General features: G+C 35.8%; 3 protein-coding genes across 5 annotated transcripts; 1 reads left to right on the top strand and 2 right to left on the bottom strand.

The window, feature by feature from the left end:
- LOC109232201 (ADP,ATP carrier protein 1, mitochondrial-like) lies at nucleotides 481-3,310 on the bottom strand. Of its 2 annotated transcripts, none has more exons than XM_019397886.1 (4): nucleotides 3,181-3,310; nucleotides 1,675-2,150; nucleotides 1,216-1,587; nucleotides 481-1,078 (listed from the first exon to the last, which is right to left on the bottom strand). In XM_019397886.1, the coding sequence occupies exons 2-4, from the start codon at nucleotides 2,140-2,142 to the stop codon at nucleotides 782-784; spliced, it is 1,137 nt and encodes a 378-aa protein (XP_019253431.1). In that variant the 5' UTR covers nucleotides 2,143-2,150; nucleotides 3,181-3,310; the 3' UTR covers nucleotides 481-781. The 2 variants fall into 2 exon arrangements, with proteins under 2 accessions (XP_019253431.1, XP_019253430.1); XM_019397885.1 differs by having other exon boundaries at nucleotides 1,675-2,144; nucleotides 3,181-3,285.
- LOC109232203 lies at nucleotides 6,264-9,711 on the top strand. Of its 2 annotated transcripts, XM_019397888.1 has the most exons (7): nucleotides 6,264-6,544; nucleotides 6,641-6,797; nucleotides 6,903-6,967; nucleotides 7,398-7,450; nucleotides 7,751-8,266; nucleotides 8,440-8,611; nucleotides 9,247-9,711. In XM_019397888.1, exons 2-7 carry the CDS (start codon nucleotides 6,653-6,655, stop codon nucleotides 9,439-9,441), a joined length of 1,146 nt encoding a protein of 381 aa, XP_019253433.1. In that variant the 5' UTR covers nucleotides 6,264-6,544; nucleotides 6,641-6,652; the 3' UTR covers nucleotides 9,442-9,711. The 2 variants fall into 2 exon arrangements, with proteins under 2 accessions (XP_019253433.1, XP_019253432.1); XM_019397887.1 differs by having other exon boundaries at nucleotides 6,265-6,797.
- LOC109232620 (uncharacterized mitochondrial protein AtMg00810-like) lies at nucleotides 11,603-14,366 on the bottom strand. The gene is made up of 2 exons (XM_019398379.1): nucleotides 13,156-14,366; nucleotides 11,603-11,714 (listed from the first exon to the last, which is right to left on the bottom strand). Exons 1-2 carry the CDS (start codon nucleotides 14,364-14,366, stop codon nucleotides 11,603-11,605), a joined length of 1,323 nt encoding a protein of 440 aa, XP_019253924.1.

Here is a 21,117-nt window from a genome sequence, read left to right on the forward strand (position 1 = left end):
TCACCTAATCTATTATATTAAAAATAGCCAATAGATGTATAATATATGTGTAACTGTATATAATCAAGGTATAATCTATGTATACCGGCTAGAAAAAGTAAACATTGAACAATCCCAAATTTATCTGTAATTATCTAATAAGTGGTCTGATTGTATAAAAATTTTTGTCCCCGATGACAGTGGCAGAGCAATATTGAAGCAAGGAGGTTCATATGATACCCTTTGCTAAGAAAAATTTACTTGTTATATATGTTTATTACAAGTCTAAAATAATAAAATGCATAATAAATACAAAGATTGAATCCCGTTGACCGGAATCAGAAGCTTGAATAGCCTATTTTTATAAATACTGAATCCCCTTGCTGAAATCTCTGGCCTTGCCACTGCTAAGTGGATATAACTTAAACTCTTATTTTAATCCTTCAGAGCTCGATCCCCCCTCTCCCCACAGTTCCGGTCGTAACTAGAAGAGAAAAGAGGGGAAAAGCAAAGAATTCATGATAATATAGAGAAGATTCAACTACATTATTGAGTTGTTGGATAATCTATCAAAGAGATTACCTCATAAAAGTGAAATAAAACATTTATGCATAGCGTGCCTTGCCATGTCTATCAAAATTGGGCACTATACTCTCCTAGAAACTAAACTAGCAACTGCACCAACAGTTGCCACAGAATGTATCACTTCTCCTACTGAAGTAAAAAAGATACTTCTGTTTGGTAGCTAATTATTCAAAATCCAAATTAAGAATCATAGTAGGGATGGAAAAAATGATCAATCTTAAGCACCACCGGATCCATACTTCTTTCCGAGTACAAGCATTTGAAGTTTGTCGTAGCCAGAAAGGACACCAGCGCCAGCAATGGCACGAAGAATGTTTGCACCAGCACCCTTGAAGAGAGACTTTGCACCCTCATTCTTCAATATTTGAGTAAAAGCATCCATTGAGCTTTTGTATTTCACTGCTTCACCAGATGTCATCATCATTCTCCGACGAACAGTGTCAATTGGATAGGATGCAAGTCCAGCACCATTTGTAATTAACCACCCTAGTGCAAAGCTAGCAAAGAAGCTATCCTGAAACCAATTGAAGAAAAAAGAAACACATATATGAAACATCACAGACACTTCATCAATAAATAAGTCTAATACAAATGCTTCTTTAATACTGAACGCGATCACTAGAGTTATAGTTAGTAGTAACGCAACATTACCTGTAGCCCTCCAGTGAGGACAACTGGTTTCAAAGAATCATACAAACCAAAGTAGAGACCACGGTACACAATGATCCCAACACATGAAATATTGAATCCACGGTAAAGTCCAGCAACTCCATCAGATGCTAATGTCTTCTTGTAGACATCAACAAGACCATTGAACTGTCGCTCCCCTCCACCTTTTGCAGCCTTAGCATCATTTGCTAGCCTTGTTCGGGCATAGTCAAGTGAATACACAAAGAAAAGGGAAGATGCACCAGCTGCGCCTCCTGATGCAAGGTTGCCAGCGAACCATTTCCAGTAACCGTCTCTTTCCTTTTTGAAGTTAAAAAGCCTCTTGAAGTAATCTTTAAATGCAAAATTCAAGGCCTGCACAAAAAGAGAAAAAATTATATCACGGGAAGGAAGGAAATAAGGATCTTAAATAACCAAGTTTGTCCGAGAAAAAGAACGAGCCTGAGTTGGGAAATAACGAATAACGTTGGCTGTATTGCCTCTCCACAATGACATAATCCCTTCTTCTTTCATTGTTCGGCTAAAACATTCAGTTATGCCACTGTATGGTTTTGATAACCGACCAGCCTTGATCATTTCGTCCTGGTTTTGGATCAGGAGTTTGACGCGCTCAATTGGAGCAGCTGCTGTCTTTGACACTGCTGCTGAGACACCACCCATAAGAAAATCAATTGCAAAGCTGGAAAAACCTTTCTCTGAAGGAGCTTGAACAAAAACTGGCGATGAGTAGGACGAAACCATGGACATGTCATATTTTCCTTCACATTGATGCAACAAAGGTTTCGTCTGATTTCCATATTTATATTGCCTTTGATATGCCAGAAGATCTCGATTTTGGGTAGATATAACCAGGAAGTTGCCAGATACCTTATGAGCAACAGAGGGGTATTGTGGCTGATCAATCGTCATAGCTGTCTCTTAAAGAACAAAAAAGATGAAAATGACGAATTTGACAGCCAAATAAATAAGCAGCTAAGATGATAAACTATTAAAGTGCAAGCACATTTTGGCTGCAGGAAGCAATACAAACATAGTGAAATTGCAAGAAACAGACCTCTTCCTTAAAACAACTAAGATATCTATGTATATATATGTTCCACTTCTAGACATAAATCATTGACTAAAATTCCAACATTAATCCTTACCAGAATAAAATTGGTAGTTATTACTGATACAAATACTAATATGTTTGATGGTCCACAACAACAACTACCCACTCCCCTTATTCACAACTGAGAAAAATGAAAAATTAATTTTACAACAACTATTACTATGTGTTAGTCCCACAAGTTGGGGCCGGTTATACAAATCTTCACTGGCCATATTTCTCCATTTAATCCAAAAAATATATTAGTATCGGACCAAAATAAGAAAATATGAATCATCGCATATGACCAGGAATTATCATTAAACCTTATATTCAAAACATATTATAGCAACAAAATCAGTGTGAGATATATGCATATACTACCTTTGTTACCTCATATTGCTACAGAACAACAACAAAAATAAACTTCACGAGTGGCTTCCATATTAAAATTTTAAAATGGATACTAAAGGAAATATATTACATCAATTTAATCATTCAAAAGGAGAAAAAATCGCCAGAGTTCCATTATCGCCGTCATAATAGTTGGTTTATATACATTGCCTAGAGAACAGTAATCTAGCTTATATTTTTTTTTTCCCCATGAGCCACATACTACCAAAAATAAGAATAAAAATAAAAATTGTTAAGTTCAAATGCTAAAAATTAGTCATCATGCATTCAGCCAAACGTGAAAATATCAGGTCAAAGTACTCTAATATACGTTTCAATTTCAGAAAACAAGTATGACAATGTAAAATTAGATCCAAAACTTACTCCAAATGATGATGATATAACATATCACATAATAGAAGCAATCATCTAAAGAGAAAACAAAATGATATAAACAAAACAATTACCTTCACTCTTTGAAGAATGTATGAGTTTTTTTTTCTTTTTCCAAGAGAAAATCAATAAAGTTTTGTACCTGAAAAATGATCAAAAGTTTTTGGCAATTGGGTTGCTTTTAAGTGAGAAGGAGAAGAGATTCAGAGTGGAGAGAGTCTTGTATTGCCTCTAACAGTGGAGTTAAAAGTGGAAATGATAGGCAGAGAGGGAATCAAGGAGACTGTTTTTGGTTTAAATATGACACCTATACTTTGTCTAACAATATTATAGGTGTGAATTTTTAATGTGTAACAAAACTATTTTATATTCTCTTAATTTTTTCATTTGATGCACGTATGAAATTTTGTCACACAAAAATTGAGTTATATACGAGATATAATTTTGTTACACAAAAATTAACTTAAACCATAGAGCCGTCAATATGGGCTTGGCCCGCCCCGCCCGTGATTTAGCAGGGATGCGCTAGAATTTTTGGAGCCCATTTAAAAACGAGGCTTTTAAGCCCGGGCCGAGTAAACCCGTGGCCCGTGAGGCTTGACTAAGGCTGGGCTGGGTCGACCCGTGGGCCTAATAAAAATACGTATTTAAAGTATATAAAATATAAAAAGTACATGACACAAAACAAGAAGAGTATTCCAAACTTAAAGTTTATAAACTCATCATATTAAAAGATCAAAGTCTTAAAACGTTTATTAGTTTAAAAATTTAATTATTCTTAACATTTAACTAATTAATATTGCATACAAATTGTAGATGTAGATGAAAGTGAAGATGTTAAGACAACCTTCTCACAAACGGATTCAAATGTGTTTGATGAAGATGATGTGTTGGAGATCACATAAGCTCATGGACGTTCTCTTGAATAGTTTTTTTGAGTTTTGAGTTTTGACTTTTAGTGAATGAAATATAGTCTTGTCTTTTACTTTTGTAGTATTTATTGTGATATATTGGAACAGTATAAAAAGTTATTAAGTTTTGTAAAAAATTTCCAATAAGATTTTTTTAACTTTTAAATATTTATCTATTTTTAGGTTATAACTTAAAGAAAAAATATAAAATTATGTTTTAAAAATAATGGGCCAGCTCGTTGGGACCCGCAACCCACATAGAGCTGGGGTGGACTGATCATTATAAAGCCCATCAAAATGGTGGGCTAGCCCAATCCAGCCCGTCAATTGCTAAAGCCCACGTGGGCTGGCCCAGCCCATATTGACAGCTCTATTAAACCATAAAGGAAAAATTTAGAGAATTTTTCATAAAGCACTATCTTTTAGTGGTAATTAGCTATCTATAGATACCATTTGCTATATTACGTATTGTAGATACGTTTTCTGTTGTTATAAGATGTATTAGATGTATTTAAGCTACTGTATTCATGAATACAGTAGCAAAAATAGGCGTGAATCAAGGAAGTCCGGCTAATCAGTTGTTGTATTCGAGTGTATTCGACTGTATTCATGGCGTGAAACATTACAGCTGGACAGATTATTGTATTCGACTGTATTCACGGCGTGAAACATGGGATTACACTGTTTTTAAACGGAAAGTGAATCAATTAACATAATAGACTCCTAATATAACTCAATAAACTCAATAATAACACACAAATTTTATATTTTCAGTTATAAAAAAGATTCTCAACCGAAAAATACCCCAAAAACATAGCAATCTTCAGAGAAATTATATAATCTATCTGAATACATAAATTATATTAATTAAAAAAAATATATGAATACATTCATGGCATATAACGAGACAGTGAATATAATGAAATATGTAGAATACAGCGGGATACATTGAAATACAATGAAAAAAAGACGGTGAATACAATGAAATACATCGATGAGCAAAACCAGAGGCGAAGAAGAAAACGAGGAGGACCAGAGCTTTCACGACTCACTTGACCGTTTACTCTCTTCTACTAACACGTCTTGCTCTTCCTCTCCTTCTTCTGACAACGAACAAGACGATATTAAAGATCTTAGTTTTAACTTGGGTTCCCCACTAAATTATGGTGTTCCGGACCCACTCCCTGTTCCTCGGTTTCCCATGGGTGTCTGCAACAACTATGATGTTTGGATCTCTGAACCCTCCTCCGTTGAAGAACGCCGTATTTACAGATTTAATGATGTTTTTGCCTAATGGTTGTAATAGTATCCAGGCAAAATCACCGTTTGTGACTAATGGTAGGTGATGTGGTGAGAGGAATTTTGAGATTGAGCATCGTGTTTTCAGGAAATGGGGGAAGAGAATGGCATGTATCAAAGTAGAGAGAGAAAGAAAATAGTGTAACTGAATAGCGTTTTTAGTGGCTTAGGGATAGGAGGTAACCAAAATTAAATATTTTGCTATAAACATTAAAAGGTTCTATAGAATATAATTTTTTTAAATGATATTTATTTAAAATAAATAAGATTTTAACCTTTGCTATAGGAGGTATCTACTCATGTATAGGCCTAATTTTTTTAAATGAGATAAACATGTGGAAATTTTTGGTTTTTGGCGACGGTAAGATTTGAAGGTAGACTTTTCTTTGAAATTAAGGAGGCTTACCTAGTATTTTAAACTAAACGAGTGTTTGGCTAAGCTTATAAGCTAGTTAAACTGGCTTATAAGTACTTTTTGGCTTATCTACGCGTTTGGTAAAATTAAAAGTGCTTATAAGCTAAAAATAAGCCAAAAGCCATAAGTTGGTCTCACCCAACTTAACAAATTTCAGCTTATAAGCACTTTAACTTTGATCAAAATATTTACTATTATATCCCTAAAATACTTCTTTTTAAAACAAAACTCTTCGTATACCCAGTTCTTGAGTTGCGTATAATTTCAGCACTTTTATCCAAACACGTAACTGTTTATTTTTTAAATCAGTTTCAGCACTTAAAATTGCTTTTCAGCACTTAATGCTTATCAGCCACTCTAAATCAGCTAAGCCAAACGGGCTCTAAATGGATGCAAGCAAAAGAAGTGTTACAATTTGATTTGACAAAAAACCTTTAATAATCTTCAAACTACAAAAAAAGGGGGAAAAGAAGAAATAAATCAAATCGATCAGAATTTTTATGAAAAAAAAATTAGTAAGCTAGCAGTGTCAAAGCAATTCTCGACCCGATAGGAAAAAGTACCAATACTTCAGCATGTGGTACAACATTACCAAAGCATACACGGTAAATGATAAATGCCTTGGATCCGAAATTAGATCTGCACATAATTCCCATAGGATTAAAAATCAACAAAAAGAAAATAAATGAGAAAAATCCCTAACGGTCAAAAAGGAAATTAAATAAATAATTAATAAAACCCTCCAAAAGCCTTAAATCCCAACGGTCTTTAGTGTCAGCTCCTTCCACAACAAAGAAACGTTGCATTTCACCTGTGAATTCATTCACTTAAAAAATCTTCTGAATTCTTACTTTATATCTGAGTTTTGTAGAAACAGTCTTAAACTCTTTTTCTTCTCATTTTTTTTAGGTGTAACCCATTATGGAGATAGCCATAATTGATTGGAAAACGATTGATTCAAGATTTGTTAAAGATGATCTTTTGGAGCATTTTAACGCACCTCAATGGGTTGATTTTCTTGCTCCTGATGCTCCTGTCGATGATGATGCTTGGTTCTGCAAACCTGGTAACTTAATACAAACAACAAATGTGTTTGCTTTATTTCTTTTTTTACTACAGATTTGACTAAATTTTGAGTCTTTTTCTTGCCCCTTTTCTTGTTTTGGAGCAGATTGTAATCATCCAAAGACAGTGGAAGATTTCTATAAAGCAACTACCCCTTCTTCCTCCTCTAAGGTTTGTGTTTCTTTTCCTATCTTTGGTCCAAAATTTTGTGTTTTGATTTATTAATTTGCGAGTTCCCATATGACTGTTGATAAAATGTGGAAAAGGGTATTGTAATTTGAGTGTTTCTGCTAGTTTTAAGAATATTAGTAAATGAGTTCTTGTGGGTAATGGTTAATTTCACCATTCACTGCAAGATTCAGGATTTGCTCTTCATTTTTCTTGTGGAAAAGAAGAAGTGAATTCAGTGTTTATGCAATTTTCAAGAAAATTTCTAGTCAATCTTCATTTGTCCTTTTAAATTTCCTAATTTTTCTCTTTGATTTTTGCTAGTTAACTGATTTCCTGACTTTTCAAATAGATAATGGAATGAACTCGTTCTGTTTGGAGTATAACCTTTCATTTCTTATTCAAGTTTTGCTAACTTTGTTGTAATTTACAGCTTCAAAGATCAGCTAGTGTATCTGATATACCTCTTGGGGAAAGAAATAGGAGGTAAATAATGAAGAAAAAAACCAATTTCTTTTTTTATGCAATGGTTTCTACTGAATTTTGAAGGGAGCCTTGGAGGAATGGTAAAATTGTCTCCATGTAATCTATAGGTCAAGGGTTCGAGCCGTGGAACAGCCACTAATGCTTGCATTAGCTAGGCTGTCTACATCACACCCCTAGGGTGCGGCCCTTCCCGTACCGTGTGTGGATGCGAGATGATTTGTGCACCGGGTTGCCCGTTTTTTATTCTACTGAATTTTATTTGGACAAGATTGTGAACCGAATGGTGTTTCTTAATTTCAGAGATGCAACACTGAAGAAGAGAGGGCAAATTCAACCATCAGTATCATTGAACAAGGACTTGAAATATGATAAGATTGTCGAAGATAGCGAGAATCAGAATCCCAATTTTGCAACCCCTCCTCGGTTCAGGACTAAATTGATGAAACAAATAATCAAGTCAAGCGCGGAGAAGAAGACAGTTGATGATAATATTTACTTGCAAAAAGAACAACAGATACCAAAGTTGAAAAGTACTCTTTCAGCTAGGAATCTTTTTGCTGGTGGTGATTTGTTGAATAAGGTAACTGACTTCTGCAATGAGCTGAAGAAACTAGTAACCATCAGAGCTAAAGAGAAAGAGAATGGTGCAAATGAGAACTTGGAAACAAGTCCACTAATGGGAAATAAACAAAAGGCAAAAGATTGTATTGTTGATGATGAGCAAAGGGAAAGGAAGCCATTGCTTGAGATGACTAAAGAGACTAATGAAACAGTGTCAAAAAGCAACATTAACGAGAAACAGAAAAGGAAGCTACTGTAAGTTTCACATATTTCTTGCCATCTTATCCTCAGACACAAACACTAACATGTTTTTTGTAGATAAGTTTACCTAATTATCAACAGGTTAAGCAAAACATTCATTCTGACCATTTTTAGACTTAAGAGTAGTTGTATTGAGTATCATTTTTGGTGAACTATAATCTATGCAGGAGAAATGATAATGCAGAAAACACACCAATACTTGTGGATGTGAAGAACATTAAGCGCAAAGATGAAGATATCTTGTCCCAGATCCGCACGAATCCTCCTACTCCTCAGTGTTTCTCAGCCAGCCGAGGAACTACAAAGGCCACTCCATCTAAAGCAAAGTATAGACCTCTGGTATGTACGAAACCTTTTCGTCACTAGATTGCAATTTGCAGTTGAATACTTGTTCAGAAATTTTCAGTCTCACTAACACTTGATTATAATACCCTCTTTGCTATGCTGCTGTGAAGTGCATCATTCCCTTTTTCGGCCTTTTTGGCCAAAACAAAGGGAAACCTTATTTTCTAGTTGCTGTTAAGTGGCACCCCAAGTTGGTGTATGAAATGTGATGTTGTCTCCTTATATATATGTTATCTTGGACAAACCTCAGCTCATCAACTAGTTTTTGGGGTTGAATTCCACCCAAGAGCTACAACCAACTAATCCTCAAAACATGATATTTGAGATGAACTTTGGCAAGAATCAGCAGCATTTTGATTGTTTATCACGATGCTGCTGAAGTTGAACAGAATAGGATAAGATAAACCTTAACGAGTCATTCAAAGGTTTTAAAGAAGCTCGATTGATGGTTTTGATCATACTCTTTGGTAGCACTACAAAATGAACAAAAGTAATAAAACCACAGAGAACAAAAAGCACCAGTTGCCCTCCAATAAATCTTCAATCTTTTCCATTTTTAATGCTTTTAACTGTTGATCAAATTATCTTGAGACTAATAATACTGCATCTGTATGATGAAATAACATTAGGAGGAGACAAGGGGTTTCCTTCAAGAACTGGAACACAGCAGCAGCAATGAAGAGAAGAGAAAGGAAGATCAAGGGAAGATGATGAGTAATAATCAACAAGGACAAAGAGGTGGTGCTATTGTTGCTGAAAAAGAAGCTGCTGCTAGAGCTTTAGATGTTTTCTGGTTCTTGAAACCTTGCACTCTTTCCAGCTGAAAAATCTCTCAACCCACTGCTGCTGAACATTCTTTCATTCTTTATAGTTTCTCATATACTCAATCATCTATTGTTTTACCCCATTTATTTGGTCTCTGAGGATAATAATAAGTTGTAAGAAACAGTTCAAAGGTCCACCGCATTAAATAACGTTATCTAATACTCTTATCCTATATTCAGTTTTTAGCATACTTTATCAAAGACAATTCTGATAAAGTTGTCAACTATAACAAACACCAGTTACATAATATCACCAAAGGATTCTTGTGAGCTATCTTGCTTTTGTGATTATTGAGAACTACCCCACAGAGCCCCCCCCCCCCCCCCCCCCCCCTCCATTTGCCCAGTTTTTTCTCCTTTCATTGGATGGATGGTTCTTGGGAGCTGGTGATGCCATTGTTAATAGTATATAATAAGATAACTAGAAATATTACTACAAAGATAACATTAGGCAAGAATGTGATTGATTGTTACCATGGAACCTAAAAATACAGCTTTATCTCCATTTTTATCATTCAACAGATGGACCAATGCTAAGGGACTTTATAGAAGAGGAACAGCACAAAAACCCCATAGCAGAAAGGGAATCCTCATCTGTATTGATAATTTTTCCTAAGAGAATGATAACCAAAACAGCAATACTCCATCTCATAAGCCTTAAGAAGCAAGTCTATAGTAGAAAATCCACAAAGCCAACCATCTAAATCCCATCATTAGCAATTACTTTGAACCTTGAGTCTTGTTAATTGGGTCGTTATTATCTCAATTTACAAATAGTTAAAAGGAAAAACCAAGAACCCAACCAGAGATGTGAGAACATTTCATGAAGTGATTCTTCATACTTATCAGTTACTATTTTTTCATAGAAAAACTTCTTTCATTCTTTATAGTTTCTGATACACTCAATAATCTATTGTTACCCCATTTTATTTGGTTTATGAGGATAATAATAAGTTGTAAGAAACGGTTCAAAGGTCCAGCATATTAAACAATGTTATCTAATACTCTTGTCCTATATTCATTTTTTAGCATACTTTATCAAAGACAATTCTGATAAAGTTTTCGACTGTAACAAACACCAATTACATAATGTCACCTAAGGATTCTTGTGAGACATTTCTTGCTTTTGTGTGATTATTGCTCCCCCACCCCATCCACCCTCATTTCCCCAGTTTTTTTATCCTTTAATCGAATGGTTCGTGGGAGCTGGTGATGCCTTGTAATATAATAAGATAACTAGAAATATTATTACAAGGATAACATAAGAAATAATGTGAATGGTTGTTACCATCGAAACTAAAAACAGCTTTATCTCCATCATTACATTCCAACAAATGAAGGGGCGGAGCTAGGCGAACCCAATAGCTTTAGTCCAAACCCTGTGTTTGTGAATATGTACTAATTATTGATTTAGAATCGAGTAACTTAAAATAATTAGAACTCAAATATGTACTAATTATTAATTTAGAATCGAGTAACTTAAAATGATTATTTTAAAACTCTTGCACCCGTAAACTTTATAGAAGAGGAGCAACACAAGAACCCCACCGCAGAAAGGGAGTCCTCATCTGTATTGTCACTGTGCAATAATTTTTCCAAGGCAATGATAACCAAAACAGCAATACTCCATCTCACAAAGCCTTAAGGAAAAACAAGAAACCAACCACAGATATGAGAACATTCACTTAGGCAAACAATTGAGTGGTTGATTATATTGGAATGAAAATCATAGTCAAATCTGTCTAATTTTTGGTACGCAGAGAGTGCAAGTAACAGAAGAATAACCAAAGTGTGTCTCAAGTTAATCTAGTTAGTAGTTTCCACCATTAGAAAAATTGAAACTTTGCATAGAAACAGTTGCAACCTATGATATTAATGCTCTTCATTTACATGAACCATCAATTCTCTGAAACAAAGAGTCTTACAGAGAAACACCAACCAATCCACAAACCCAGAATTAACTTGAAGGAAAAAAAACTCTGATAAATAAACTTAAAACAAAAAAGGAGAAGATTAGATCCAAAATATATTATTTACAAAACAAAAAGGCTCAAACTTTTCCTGGATTGAGTAACAAAGATCCAACACAAGGAAGTTGAATCTCTACCTAGTAGTAATACAAAGCATACAATTCAAGATCCTAGACCAAGCATGTCGTAGCCTAGGGTACATCCTCCCTGTATAAACACTCGATTCCCTCAACATATCCTCCATTGTTTCCACAAACAGATTCAAGCTCCTCACTGGAGGTATATACAGAGTCAAAGGCACTGCTGAAAACGCCACAGCAAAGAACAAGTGCAGCATCTCAATATGGGGTTTTATAGAGGATAAATCTCGCAAAAAAAAAAAAAAATAGGGAAGATGGGTTTTATTGAGAAAATATATAAGATAAGTCAGAAAAAGGGAGATGGGCTTTTATAGATTATGTTGAAAAGCTAAGAACTTGGATTTTATTGAGAAAAAAGAAACTACTAGGAGATAAATCAAAAAGGGGAGATGGGGTTTTTTGGTGAGTTTTTCTTGAAAAGCAATTAACTTTAAGAAATGGTTAAAAATAAGAAAGGATTTCTTGGTTATGTGAAAGACTTTGAGGCACTTTAGGGATTGAGATTTGGATCAACTTTGAATGACAGTGGCCAATTTTTGTTCATATATTAATGGGGTGTGGGCGCGTGTAACCAAAGCTACTACTAGTTAAATCAAGAAAGATCAGCCGCCTGTTTCTTTTTTCCTTTTTAAGTTTTTATTTGCAGCCACCTGGTTTTCATGGGTGGTTTTAGGGTCCTAGGGGCCATGTGGTACTTTTAATAGTCCAATGACTAATTGAACATCTGTCCACCTTTAATGTATTTTTCTAATTATGGATTATATCCCAAGTGTTTTGACTCACAAACAAATGAACAATATTTTGGATAATCTATGGCTGAAATATGTACACCTAACTCTATTGCAGAGTGTTCAAAAGAAACGGCTTTTGGTTGGGAATAGAAACATACAACAACTTAGATTGTTGTCCAAGAAAACTTTTTTTTTTTTGGACATAAAAAAATATAATATTTTTAAAAAGTAGCTTTTAAAGTTAAATTGAAAAATTATCTTTAAAAATTAAAATTATGTTTGAACATGTCACTTGAAAAAATATTATATTTTCGTGAGAGTAAAATATCGTTTACTTGAAAAAGAAGTAAAAACTACTTCTTTCAAATTTGAAACTCATCGTTAATTTTTTCTGAAACTCATCTTCAAAAATTCAATTAAACGTATAACCAAACAATATTTTAAGAACTTGCAAAAACATGCCAAACAAATTAAGTTGTTGTCCAAGAAAACTTCTTTTTTGTTTCCCCGATGTCTGTCATCCGATATCCGTATTGAGACCCGATTAAATTCGAATTCACGCTGGGAAGTCTCACATTAGGGGAGTTAAAGCGCTCCCTTACAAAGACGATTCCATACCCAGGATTTGAATCTGAGACCTCCGAATTGTTGTGATGAAGCTCAACGAGCTATGGTGACTCCATTGGAGTCGGACCTCGGAAGCTTCGAGAAAAAGAAGAAGGAGAAACAGAGAAATGAAGTCTGGGAAAATATCATGTGTATTTTTTTTTATTTCTCCACTTAGTTCTATATTTATATTTACAAGTAAAATGTATGTAAAAATGAGAAAGACAAATACTACACTTAAAATGAAAGAATAAAGAATAAAGGTACTGGGCCGGGTCACAGTATTGGGACAGCTGTGTGTGTAGTAGACTGGGCTCTAACACCCCCCTCAAGCTTGAGGGTGATGAAACACCAAGCTTGCCAAGAATACCATAATGCAGCTGGCTGGGCAATGCTTTAGTCATAATATCTGCCAGTTGTCCTGAAGAAGATACAAAGTGCAAAGTGAGAAGACCAGCTGTGATGCACTCCCTTACATAATGGCAATCAATCTCGATGTGTTTGGTGCGCTCATGAAAAACAGGGTTCTTGGCAATGTGGAGGGCAGCTTGACTGTCACAATAAACAGGAACAGGATATGAAATGACCAAACCAAGGTCACCCAAAAGTCTGACCAACCAAGAAACCTCTGTTGCCAGCTTCCTCAATGCTCTATATTCAGCCTCGGTTGAAGACAAGGATATGGTAGGCTGTTTCTTACTCTTCCAGGAAACAGGGCTGCCACCAAGAGATATGTAAAACCCACTAACAGACGTGCGAGAGATTGCACAAGATCCCCAATCAGAGTCAGAAAACCCCACAAGAGAGAAGTCATCAAAACTAGAGAGCAGTATACCTTGAGCAGGATCATTCAGAAGATATCTCAGGACATGGATAGCTGCCATCATATGGGGAACCTGGGGCTTCTGAAGGAACTGGCTGAGGTGTTGAACAGAGAATGAAATATCAGGTCTTGTATGTTGGAGGAAATTCAATTTCCCAATTAATCTTCTGTATACACTAGGATCAGAAACAGGGGCACCCATGTCCACAGTAAGCGTAAGAGAAGAATCCAAAGGAGTGCAAATAGGGAAGAAATGATGACAATTGAATTTCTGAAGAAGATCAGTGGTGTATTTTTGTTGATTCATTAAGTAACCTTGGGGATGCTGAGAAATCTCCAAACCTAGGAAGTAGTGCACCAAACCTAGATCCTTGATTTTAAATTGAGAATCCAAGAATTGTTTTAAAGAGTCAAGTTCAGAAAGGTCATCACCAGCTAACAATATGTCATCAACATAAACAGCCAATACCACTAGAGAATCAGAAGAAGACTTAGTGAAGAAGGAATAGTCATTGAGACTAGAAATGTAGCCTCCGGAATGCAGAGCTTCAGACAATTTAGAAAACCATTGCCTAGATGCCTGCCTGAGGCCACATAAAGACTTCTTGAGTCTACAAACCAAAGGAGGAGATGCAGAAGTAGAGGAGACATCCATCCCAGGTGGGATNTTCGGAGTTGTCCAAAATCACTGTTTAACACCTCGTGCACCTACCTGTGCCACCACAACCCAGTTGAACACATTAGCTCGAGCCAGACTGAAGATTATCCCTTTAACCTTAGCTAACAAGCTTTAGAACCAAACTCCAACATCCAAAATTTTCCACGAAACCCGATTCTAACACACGAGCACCGCATCAATCACCAGACACTGTACCCAACATGACCATGCTCATCCTCTAAAATCACACCATGCACCACATAATTCACTTGATCAGAATAACATCCCCTGACCATAATAGGAACTATTTCACGAATCTGATGCCCGCAATACACCTCATAACACATATAAGCCATGTTCCAACTCTCGCAATACTGCCACGACGGAAGAGACGTGTAGAAACTCATAACCACTTTCCGAATCAACAAATCGTGTAATCTCTCCTCCTAAAAGCATTGTTCACATCCAATTGAAAAACAGTCCAACCTCTTTTCACAGCTAAGGTTAGGAGACACTTGATAGTTGTCATCTTGACAACAGGTGAAAAGGTCTCAGTGAAGTCAATACCTTCCCTCTGAGTGTCCCCCCTTATAACAAGCCTTTCTTTGTACCTCTCAATTGAACCATCTGTCCTTTGTTTGACCTTGTAAACCCACTTACAAGGGATGGCCTTCTTGTGAGGAGGAAGGGGAATAATGTCCCAAGTTTGATTGGACTCAAGAGCCTGAAATTCTTTTAGCATTGCCTCTTTCCAAGTAGGGTGAGAAGCTGCCTGCTGGTAATGTTGAGGTCATGCACATGTAGCGCAGTGTGGGATACCTTAGATATTGCAGAATCAGGAGTAAGAGGGAGGACAGAATTACAGACATAGTCTTGAAGATAGGAGGGTTGAATGATTGTTCTGGAGGATTTTCTTAAGGCAGGGGCAGGTGGTGGAAGTGGAGAAGGCTGAAGCACACAAGTAGTTGGGGTAGAATAAGAGGTAGAAGGAGAGGGAAGATGTAAGGCAGAGGGTGTATCTGGAATATTTGGTTCATCAATGGGAAGGGAAGAGATATCAGATGTGGCAAGCATATCTGTTGTAGCAGTAGGAGCAGAGGTAGGAAAAGTATCAATATCTACAAAAGATGGAAAAGTGGAGGGAGGAATGGCAGAAGGTGTTGCTGAACCATAAGGAAAGATGTGTTCATGGAAGACTACATCTCTAGAGTAAAAAATGGAAGAATTTGAGAGGTTCATGAGTTTGTAACCTTTCTTTCCACAGGGATATCCTAAGAAAAGACTATGTATAGCTCTAGATTGGAACTTATCCCTTCCAAATTTGGGAGAGGTTGCAAAGCATAGACAACCAAAGGACTTTAAGTGAGAGTAAGAAGGTGGATTTCCATGTAGTTTTTCATAAGGAGAGATGTTGTTTAAGGTAGTCAGGGGCATTCTATTTATCAGGTAGGTGGCAGTTAGTACACAATCACCCCAGAATTTAGGAGGTAGTTTAGATTGAAAGAGGAGAGCTCTAGAAACTTTCAATACGTGTTTATGTTTTCTCTCCACAACACCATTTTGTTGTGGGGTATGTGGAATAGTAGTTTGGTGTAGAATACCTTGATTGCTAAAGAAAGCAGCAACTTCAGAACTGCTACCAAGTTCATAAGCATTGTCAGACCTGAAAGTTTGGACTGAAGATTGGAAATGTGTTTTGACCATAGAGGTGAAAGCTTTTAACACAGAGAGAGCATTACCTTTACAAGATAAAAGATGTGTCCTGGTAGCTCTACTATAGTCATAAACTAAAGTTAAGAAGTATCTAAATCCATTGTATGTCCTAGTATTATAGGGTCCCCAAACATCAATGTGAACCAGTTGAAAAGGAGGAGTGGAATGAATGTGGCTGTCATAAAAAGGTAATCTTTGTTGTCTAGCCATTGGACAAATAGAGCATATGAAGGACTGTTTTGAAGAAACTTTATCAGATAAGAATGGAATAGAAGTCATTCTATGAAAAGGCATATGCCCTAATCTTTGGTGCCAAAACAATTCCATTTTATCACAGTAGATCTCTGATTACATGGAAGATTATTTACAGGAGTTGAAAGAAAATCAGACTTATTACAGGAAACAGAATTTGAAAGAACAGAAGAGACATGTTGAGATGGAAACAACTCATCATCAGGATGTAGATAGTATAGTCTTCCAGCAGCTTTACCAATTACCAGTGGCCTCTTCAGAGAAAGGCCCTGTAAAGAATAATTAAATTTGGTAAGAATAGCTATACAATTCAGCTAGGATATTAGTTGATGTATAGAAATTAGATTAAAGTGAAAGGAAGGCACAAGAAGGACATTGAGTAAAATGATGTCATGCCTGAGATGTAAAGAACCAGTTGACAATATTTTAACTTTATATCCATTAGGTAAAGTGACAAGAAATGGATTAGGTAAAGGTATAAGGTTGTGAAGTAAGTATTTGTGTGGAGTCATATGATTTGTAGCCCCTGAGTCTAATATCCTAGGATTTACACCTAATTGAGAAGATGCACATACATGAAAATCATTAGATTCTGCAGCATAGGCAGTGAACAAACCTGCAAAATGTGCAAATCCAGATTCTTCAACATGGAGATTATCAGAACCAGCACTAGGAGACACTTGGACTTGTTGGAATAAAGTCATCAGGTGATGATACTGTTCCTTGGTGAAACCATGAGCAGAATTTTCAGTAGATAGTTGAGGAAAAACTGTAGGATGATTGATTTGAATGTCAGACTGAACATATGAAGCTGATTTCTTGCCTTTGGTAAACTTGAAATCCGCAGGAAAATCATGTAATCTGTAGCATTTCTCCATTGTGTGTCCAGGTTTCTTGCAATATTTGCAAGAAACAGAGTTGGGTTTTCTGGAGTCAAAATTGATCCTTTGATTGAAGTTTCTATTTGGGGTGGTTGAAGATATAAAGAAAGAGGCAGATTCATTAGAAAAATTTGGTACTGAAGCTTGAGTCTCTCTTTGGCTCTCATCTTGTTGCAAGAGAGAGTAAGCTTTGCTTATTGGAGGTAAGGGATTCATAAGCATAATAGCACTCTTCACAGTTGAATAGGAGTCATTTAGCCCATTTAGGAATTGAAATAGTTGTTGATCCTCTATAAACTTGGGAAGGGCCCCACAAGAGCATATAGGGCCTACATATGAAGAATTTAACTCATCCCAAAGACTCCTAAATTTGGTGAAATATGTGGCAATATCAGATGACCCTTGGACAGTCGAACTGATTTCTCTCTGAATTTGAAGATATTTAGACCCATTGGACTGGCCAAAACCTTTCATTAATATCAGTCCAAACCTCCTTAGCAGTCCTAAAACACATCACACTTGTGGCTATGTCCCTGGAAACAGAGTTAATAATCTAAGATTTTATCATGTCATTACATCTCTCCCAATAGGAATAAAAGGGAGAGTTGACAGGAGGTTGGGCAACTCTTCCATCTAACAAGCCTAATTTGTTTTTAGCAGAAAGAGAAGTAAGCATGCTGCTTCTCCACAATACAAAACCATGTCCATTAAAGGGAACATGCACTAACTGGCTACCCGAATTATCAGATGGGTGCACATAAAAAGGATGAAAAGGATCTATTGTAAAAGGAGCAAATCCTTCAGTAGTGGGGACTGAGGGTGAAGTGATATCATCTCCGTGACTACTCATATTTTCTATCAATAGAATCTAATCGACACATCAATATACAACAAGCTCAAAATGACAACATGCAGATGACATACAAACTGTCGCATACACCTCCAAGCTATATCACCTAAAACACTAGAATATAAGTTTCAGAGTTGTAGATTAGAACGATATTACCAGCCTTCTTCTCAAAACCCAAAGAGGTGAGGTCTTCATGCAGAAACGAAACCCTAGATTTAGATTAGCCCCAAATTGTTTGAATCCATTACGGAATCAGGAATTCCAGTCGACTTAACTGACGCAAGAAGAGATTCCAGTAAAAGCCCCAAATTTTTCGTCGCGTAATGGCGGATTGACGGAGTTCTCAAACTTTACTCAAGAGACCGATTTCAGTGAAATCTTCGAACCATTTACCGTTGAAGATGAAGCTTACATGACGAGGAATTAGAATCCCTGCTCTGATACCATGTTGTGATGAAGCTCAGCGAGCTATGGTGACTCCATTGGAGTCGGACCTCAGAAGCTTCGAGAAAAAGAAGAAGGAGAAACAGAGAAATGAAGTTTGGGAAAATATCATGTGTATTTTTTTTGTATTTCTCCACTTAGTTCTATGTTTATATTTACAAGTAAAATGTATGTAAAAATGAGAAAGACAAATACTACACTTAAAATGAAAGAATAAAGAATAAAGGTACTGGGCCGGGTCACAGTATTGGGCCAGCTGTGTGTGTAGTAGACTGGGATGAAAAACTATTTATCACTCCAGCACAATCCTTATCAGTAAGGAAACTTCACATATCTTCATTTCCTACCCAATACAAAAGTAATTTTCATGAGATTGGAGAAAATCCGCACATCTACCTTGACAAGCATTCTAGATTTCATCAAATTGAAAGTACTGCATATATATATCTTTAGAGAGCATTTTTTCAATACTTCAATAATCTTTGCAATTTGCACCGTTAGATCTATGGTGCCTAACTCAAAAGATGGAAAATTTTACGCGACATATCAAACATATACATGTATTTATCATTTGTAGCTATACTTTCATCAAATTTACCATTCGTAGTTATATTCAAAGTTTATAGCAAATCCATACAATAATAGATCAATTTTTTGAACTGAAACAAAAGACTAACAAACTCTCGTAGCTTAATTGGTTAGAGCGTCCACTTAGTAAGTGGAGGTTTTGAGTTTGACTCTCAACAAAAATATTTTATTTTTTTTGTATTTTTGTATTTCGCCTTGGGCATAACGAATACAGTTGATACAAGTTGTATCATTTGTATATACACCTATATACAGACTACAGTCGATACAGGTTGTATCAACCAATACAATTGATACATATTACAATCGTTCGTTGTATTCATTGCACGAACACATACAATTGTATTCATTGAGTGTCTGAATACAAGTGCTACAAGCTAGTAACAATTAAATAATAGCTACGAATGTAAATAAGCAAATTATAATTGCTAGGCTCTAAACAATAATGCGTTATGAAAATTTCTCTAAAAAGATCTAATGGTCCCCAATAATGGATCATTACGACAAGTTCCAAATTTAAATTGACTAGCTCTTTTCGAATGGGTTATGTCCTTATCAATCAATATTTTGATAAGTTACTGAATGATTTTAAATGTTGTGATCTACATCGTTTATGTACTCTCAACATCTAATTCATTGGTAAATTGTCGTACAAAAGAATTGACAATTGTGCGTATTCTGGACTGCAATAACCATATTGTTCTCTTTTATTTGATTTATTTTTAGTAATTTGAAGTGTGACTAGAAAGAAACAAATGAACTATTTTAGGATATTTAGGCAAAGTTAGACTAATCTTTTGACTACAAAAAAATAGTTTAGTGATTTAATGATATTTAAGTAAAATTAATTTTTTTTATTATAAATGAAATTATAGTAATATCGACGCAATAATATAAAAATTAAAATGATCATCCGTAAAATTATATGAGAAAGTTGGTTTACTTGTTCGGTGAAATCGATGGAAATTTTAAAACTTTTTACCTTTAGTTGGATGTAAGTATAAAGCATTTTATATACTAGAATTATTGCGTATACAAGAAGTTCATATAAAATTAAAGAAGTATAATATAAATATATGGAGGGGATGTTATACAATTCTTCCTATTGAGATTATTGTATTTGTAGTGTTATTAGTGATTGTATTTATCAGTTAGTTAGTAGTTAAGATCAGTTAGTTAGTTACAAAAGAGTAGTTTAGTAATTAGTTGTCATTGATTTCACATACATGTATGTATGTACTGATTTTAGTCAATGCAATACACAGAGAAAATTCCCCAATCTCTCCCTCTCTAGAATCTTCTTCTTCTCTCTCTATGGAAGCTCGAGGTCAGCCAACAATGGAAGTTGGTTTGCCATGCTAGCCTCATTTCGACATGGTATCAGAGCTCAACTCTAATCTCTCAACATAAATCTTCCTAAACTTCATCAATTTCTTATCTCAACTCTCAAAGATCGTTCAAATCGGAAAACACAAGCTCACGCTTGAAGAAATGGTTTCTGAAAATTCTCACCTAATTTCTTCAAATTGAGCAATCAATTGCTCCGATATTCTGTTAATTCACCTCAATTAATGGCTGGAGACAAGGAGACTCAAAACACAGCTGGTAACATGGATCCGACTAGCCTACTGTACATGAATCCCGTCGGAGAGTGCCGGAACAACGCTAGTTCCTGTTGTTTTCGACGGAACTGGGTATAGATCCTGGAGAAGAGGAGTCCTTAGGGCTTTGTCAGTAAAGAACAAAGTCGTATTTATCAATGGAAAGTGTAAGAAACCTAACACTGATGAAGCGACCTACGATTAGTGGGCTCGTTGTGATGATATGGTTACATCGTGAATTTTGAACTCACTCTCGAAGGATCTAGCTGACAGCTTCCAATATGTCAATGATGCTGAGGAGTTATGGCAGGAGCTAGAAGATAGGTATTATCAGACTAATGGAGCGAAGTTGTATCAACTGCAAAAGGAACTTATTGACCTTAGCCAAGGGGCTTTGGACATCACAGGGTATTACATGA

This window comes from Nicotiana attenuata, chromosome 9 (assembly GCF_001879085.1).
Source record: "Nicotiana attenuata strain UT chromosome 9, NIATTr2, whole genome shotgun sequence".
NCBI lineage: Eukaryota > Viridiplantae > Streptophyta > Magnoliopsida > Solanales > Solanaceae > Nicotiana > Nicotiana attenuata.